This window comes from Poecilia latipinna, unplaced genomic scaffold (assembly GCF_001443285.1).
Source record: "Poecilia latipinna isolate Pla-1442-1.1 unplaced genomic scaffold, P_latipinna-1.0 Scaffold168, whole genome shotgun sequence".
NCBI classification, from domain to species: domain Eukaryota; kingdom Metazoa; phylum Chordata; class Actinopteri; order Cyprinodontiformes; family Poeciliidae; genus Poecilia; species Poecilia latipinna.
The window spans coordinates 242,837-249,325 of NW_015112784.1; the positions used below are offsets into that span (position 1 = coordinate 242,837).

Consider the following 6,489-nt stretch of genomic DNA (forward strand, 5'->3'; position numbering starts at 1 on the left):
AGTTGTTTGGTATAAATTTGCATTAATAATATTTTAGTGATATTTGTAAAATAGAAACAAAGTAAAAGGAGAACACATGAACTTTATTTGCTTTTGCAGAAATAAATATTATTTTATGCACTATTAAATATAATTAAGGCAAAGCAGTGATGGTAAACAAGAAGAAGAAGAAGAAGAAAGGTCCTCCAGGCCTGCTCAGGGTAAAGAATCGGATCTATTACGTCCTCTGACCTCTAGGGGTCGCCATGGAGATCCATCTGTGCTCCTGTGTTTGCAGACCTGCTGCCACACCTGGAACCACTTCCTCCTCATCAGTGGATAAAAGGATAAAAGGTTTACTTTAGTTTATTGTTTTGGCCTCAGAAAGCCTGAAGTTTGTGTTGTAAAGTCCTGAGCCAGTGGAAAATAAATAATGGAGATTTTAACTTCTTTTAGTTATCGGCTTCAGATTTAATATACAACTTGTGTTACACCCTGATTCATTCAGGCCTAAACCCGACTATCAACAGAGACACACACCTCTCTCTGTGTGTGCTGACCTTTGACCCAGCTGTGAGGACCTGATGTTTGCATATGGAGGTTTGGTGCAGGAGCTTTCATGCATATTTTAATCAACATGGAATCATAATTTCAGCTCAGCAGCAGAAACAGAATAAAGATTTTAGGTTTGAGGTTTTTCACTCACCTGAATCCGTCCTCATCAAACCTCGACTTGGTCACCAACTCAGCTGATCATCACCAAACTGGTTCAGCCTGGATTATGCAGAACATCCACTGATTCAGGTATGGATTATGGATTATGGATTGTGCATCTGCACTGATGTTTCTAAATGAAAGTTTCAGACTTTTGACTTCAGTAATAACTGGAAAACTCAAAGTTACAGAAGAAGCTTTATTTCTTCTCAGGTGGAGGAAATGTGTTGCTGAATGTAAACAGCAGCTCTTGTTCCCAGATGCACCAGGAGAACCTCATGAATTCAGCTTGTAGAATCAATCTCTGTCTTCAGCACATCACTGCATGACCTCACACAGGATCACAGAACATCAATGAAACCTGCAGCTGAACGTGGTAGAAAAGGAAAGTGTTTGTCTGTCTGGGTGGCAGGTTGTGTGTTTTACGGCGCTCTGCAGAGGAAACGTCTCAGCTGGTAGAGCCTCATTTTCAGCTGTTTTAAAGCATCCTGAGCTCCCAGCAGGAGACAAGAAGTCATTTACCAGTAAAACCAAACAAAAGCATTTTGTTTGAACAGATCAGCTGTAGAACAAAGACGGCAGGTTTAGTTTCAGACGCTGCAGAAACACTAAATGTATTTTTAGACGAGTTTCTCGGGTAAATATCTTGAAATAAAACTACAACAAAGTAACTTTTCAGCAAGATATAAAGGTTTAAGTAAACATTCCCTTATTGATTAAAGAAATGTTAATTCTGCAGGCAGATTCTCTTCTAACAAGATATTTTTCATAATTCAAGTGAAATAATATGTCAGTGTTTTTTCATCAATATTAAGGAATTATTGATCTTTATTGTGTTAGTTTTGTCTGATGCCAAGTTTTTTGCACTAAAAATATTTGGTAAGATTTTATGTTTTTATAGTGAAGAGTCATAACTTTTGACCTTATTTCCATTTTGTCATATAGGGCAGAATTTAACATATTTTATGGGATTTCTGTCATAAACCAACACAAAGTAGAGCAGAGCTGAGAAGTGGAAGAAAAATCATTCATGTTTTTCTGTTTTCTTCAAAAACTTCAAGAGGTGTAAATACAAATACAATGTTTTATACATTTTTATTCAATTTCTTACAATTTTTATAGTTTTTTCTGTAAAAAAAAAAAAAAGCATAATTTTCCTTCTCGTTCGTCACTAAACCCACTTTCAGTTGTTCTGTCTCCAAAAATCTCAGACATTCCTGGTCGTCACTCGACAAAATAACAAAGTCTCTCCATCACTGTGCTGCTCTGGATGCCACCGGTTCTGTGAATAATAACCTGAAAACGACTCGGTGGACAAGTTTTCAGGTTGAAGCGACGTTGAGTCAGAAGTGAAACCTCAGAATAATTTCAGCCTCAGTTCTGACCAGAGAGATGCTGTAATTAGACAAACAGGCTGAGCTTCACACCTCACTGTGGAAAATGGATCAAAACTCTGATTTTAACTCAAATCATCTCAACAAGATGAAAACTCTGGAAAAACTCAGGATGGTTTTACTGAGAGATTCATGTTTGGTTTTGTGATTATGAAAAATAATTTGAGAAGATCTTTGGCAGTGATTGATTATTCCAGATAAAATGTTGCAGTTTATTCCTCCCTTGCAGCTTCGAGCTGCAGCTGCTGCACTTTGGTTTGGCTGCAGCAGAGCTGCAATTGTGTGACGCCTGCAGCAGCAGCAGCAGCAGCAGCAGCAGCAGCAGCAGCAGCAGCTGCAGCAGCTGCATTATGAAAGAATCTCAGAGTCAGACCACAGCTTGTTTACAACTAAACTCAACTTTCCAAACATTTAAGAATCCAAACTAAACACGTTGTCGGGTCCAATTAGCAGGATTAATAGATGTATTTGAAGAATACAAAAATAAACTTTTGTTTGTTTGTGTTTATTTAAAGTTAAAACGAGCTCCAGCAGGTTGATCTTTACAGTTTCAGTGTGAAGCGATCCGTGAAGAGTTAAACCCTCCTATAAGTCAGGATCCTGCTGGAGGTGGAGAAGCTCTTCCTCTCTCACTCCTCCCTCCATCAGAGGTCGGAGCAGCTGAGCTCCAAACCTCCTCAGATCTGCAGCTGAGCGGAAAGCAGCGGCTCCTAATTTATTGAACCATGAAGCTGCGCTCTTTTGCACGCCTGGCGCTGTCCTTTGCGCATGTTTGCTTCCTCTGCTGCTTTCTGGAGACAGTTTGCGCTCAGGAAGCTGCTGAGTCTGATGCGCTCCGGAGGGGGTTGACATGGCAACACAACGGGCAGGTCTTCAGCATCCTGAGCCGCGGGGCCCAGTACAGACCCACCGGGAGGCGGCAGAGCGGCTCCCCGCGCCGCAGCGACCCGGTCCTGGTCCTCAGCAGCGCCAACGACACGGCGGCGGGCGCTGCGGCCCGGGGGGCGCCGCGGGTCCCCGCCGCCAGCAGCTCCGCGCAGCTCCGCGCCGTGGCGCGCCAGCAGCCTCAGGCCGGCTCTGCCCCGGCCAACAGGGAGGACATGATGGTCGGAGATGACCCCTACAACCCCTACAAGCGCCACGGCTACGACCCCTACTACAACTACTTTGACACGTACAGCAGACCCAGACCCCAGACCCAGCCCCGGCCCGGATACGGAACCCGGTACCACCAGAACGGTCAGAGCAACGCCGAGCTTTTCCAGCTGCTATCTTGAGTTTGGTTTTGTTTAATTAATGAAAACGGGAGTCAGACTGGTTCATGTTCAGCAGTAAGTTTCTGTCTTCTGTGGTTTTTATGTCTTTCTCTCATGAAAATCCTGGTGATTAAATTCCTGCTTTTATTGACTCATTACTGCAGCTCAGGCCCCCAATCAGCTCCAAGCTAAAGACAGACAGATGTTTGACTTCATTCTGCACAGCAAACCTCCTGATCTCTGCAGGAAAACAGATTTATCCTCATCAGCATCTTTTACTGAACAGAACCGAACCGTTACAGCAGCATCAAAAATAATAAGAGAGGAGCTGAAAACAGATAACATTTTAAAAACGAGCTAATATTAGTGATGTGAGTGATGGCTGTTATTGTTTAAATGAGTTTCTGAGCTGGAGCAGCAGATCTGATGGTGAGAGAAAATCCATCCTAATAAGAATTCAACAATTTGACTTTATTTTGTTTTACCAACAAATCTAATTATTCTGTCTCTGAAAATGTAAGTTTGTGTCTGAAAAGTGAATCAAACCAGCTGAGTTTGTGTAAACATGAATAACCAATCCTTCTGGTTTTGGTTAACTCAGAAATAAATATATTTGCATTCATATCAAACACTTTAAACATTAAATGCTCCAGTTTTCCTCTGGTTCTTCTCTGACTGCAGAAGAGATACATTTTCTAAATGACATATTTTAAGCTTTAACTTGTTTAATTTATAATGAAATATTGAACTTTTCTTTATTTTCACTCAAAAGGGATTTACAGCGCCCTCTGTTGGTTATAGAGCTGTTATTGCAATCTTTCCAACCCAGTCTGTAGAACCAGAACCAGAACAGCAGAGAAGGTGGAACTGAAGAAAGAAAGAAAGAAAGAAAGAAAGAAAGAAAGAAAGAAAGAGATTGCATGTTCCTTTCAAACCTGTAAGATTTGAATTTGGAGATTGATTTTTTTTTAAAGTAGATTTTAACACTAGAAGGAACTGAGAGGCTGCAGCTTCTTCTAAATCATGTCTGATTCCATTTAAATCAGTTGAATATAAACTTGTTTCCTGAAGAGGCTTTAAAGTTAACAGAAGAATCAACTTTCCTTCAGTCGTCTTCTCTTTCTGACTGAAGCCGTTTAAAAGTTTCTGTGTTTGTTGCTCAGATATTTAAAATGATCTGAAAGTTTTTCCTCACTGCTTCCTCCTGGCTGCAGGTCTCCCGGATCTGGTTCCGGATCCGTATTACATCCAGATCGCCTCGTACGTCCAGAGGTCGCCCATGTACAACCTGCGCTGCGCCGCTGAGGAGAACTGCCTCGCATCGTAAGGCTTCCTCTTCCTCAGTCATGCAGAGTTTATTAGTGAAGATATGGAAGGAGTTGAAGTTCTTTTGAGCTCAGTTTGAATTTCCCAACCTGCTTTTGGGCTTTGGTTCTGTTTGTTTCCTGAACCAAGTCCAGAATGAGTCCAGAGATCTGCTGGACGCTTTGACACAATCACCTCAACTTGAATGTTAATGAAACAAAGGAGATTAATGGCGATGAAGGTGTGGCTTTTTCTATGACTTATTATGTGAACAAACTCATTTAGGTTTGATTTTATTTGTGTTTCTTAGTGGAAACACAACAATTCAATTGACAGTAGCAGAATATTGACAACGTTTTGCTCACATCTGTAATGAAAACTAATGAAGCACAGAGCAGACGGTTCTACTTCAGGAAGCTCAGATCCTTCAAGCTTCGCTGCAAACTGCTGCAGATCTGTAAAATATCAGCTGGTTCATAAATCAGGAACAATTAGATCAGAGATCAGCTGATGTTCTGCAAAAGCCTGAAAATCAGTTTATTTTTGCTCTGCTGTGATAAAGGGATGACTGACACCTTCAGGCCACAATATTCACCTCAATGTTAACAACTTTAAGACTTTTCAGACAAAACCAGTCAAACTCAGAATCAGCAGATCAGACTTTTTAAAGATCAGCCAGAAAACTACAATCAGTGCCATAAATATATAAATATAAACCATTTATGTTTGCACCAAAGAAAATTCAAGACAATAAAACTGAAAATTAGATTTTTTTTTTATCCTTTATGTTTTTAAAGGTTGTGAATTTGTTCGTTCGACTCGGATCATCTCCTCTGTTTTCCAGCTCGTCTCGCTCTTCTGCGGATTACGACACCAGAGTTTTGCTGCGGTTCACTCAGAGGGTGAAGAATCAGGGGACGGCCGACTTCCTGCCCAGCAGACCCCGATACGCCTGGGAGTGGCACAGCTGTCACAAGTACGCAGATCATTACAGATTTCCACTTTAGAGCTGATTTTATGGAGGCTGGAGGTAAAAACAAACCCAACAAACTACAAGCTATGAGCTATTATTCTGAAATTCTTCCATTAATGTGAAAATAATGTTATATTCCATCGTATAACTGAGGAACATCTGAGTAGATTAATGCAAAATATGCAAAGAAGGATTTTTAGCCTCATTGCTAACATCACTGTCGTTTAAAACTTTGTTCTAATCACTAGGTAGTAAAATAAATACTCTGAAATTACTCAATTTAATCACATTTAGAGCACAACTAAAACCAAGAGTTGAACATATTCCTAAATATTTGAATAAAACAACAAGGAACAGAAAATAATCAAATAATCTGTTAATCATAAAACTAGAAACATTTTATCATTGCTAGATGAATTAGAATATGTCTAACATTGAATTAGCTTTTCTTCTACAGCTCAGATTCATGTGAGGGATTTTAAATAATCTGAAATATAAAATATGATCCAAAAATGTAAAAAGTAAAATCTGAACTCTGACCCTGAGGAACTCCAGAAGTGACTAAAAAGACATTTTACAGGATCTATTTTTACAGAGTTTGTCAGTAAGGTTGATCATCTTTCTGGAATATTTGAATGAATTTTTATTTTTATATTGACCTGCCGTGTGTTCAGCCACTTTCACAGCATGGATGAGTTCAGCCTGTACGAGCTGCTGGACGCTCGGACCTACAGCCACGTGGCCGAGGGCCACAAGGCCAGCTTCTGCCTGGAGGACACGTCCTGCGACCCGGGATACTACCGCCGCTACGCCTGCACCTCACACACACAGGTACACACAGCCAGGTACACACAGCCAGGTACACACA

At 40.7% G+C, this 6,489-nt stretch overlaps 1 protein-coding gene across 2 annotated transcripts in view; it reads left to right on the plus strand.

The window, feature by feature from the left end:
- The first annotated feature begins 377 nt into the window (after positions 1–377).
- lox (lysyl oxidase) overlaps positions 378–6,489 on the plus strand; it is an 18,342-nt gene continuing 12,230 nt past the window's right edge. The window contains exons 1-5 of one of the 2 annotated variants that reach the window (XM_015029948.1): positions 378–783; positions 907–1,078; positions 4,558–4,666; positions 5,493–5,624; positions 6,296–6,452. In XM_015029948.1, the coding sequence (XP_014885434.1) occupies positions 1,048–1,078; positions 4,558–4,666; positions 5,493–5,624; positions 6,296–6,452 (429 nt within the window). In that variant the 5' untranslated portion in view covers positions 378–783; positions 907–1,047. Of the gene's footprint in view, positions 784–906; positions 1,079–2,706; positions 3,327–4,557; positions 4,667–5,492; positions 5,625–6,295; positions 6,453–6,489 lie in introns of those variants that run through there. The other variant, XM_015029947.1, reaches the window with a different exon arrangement.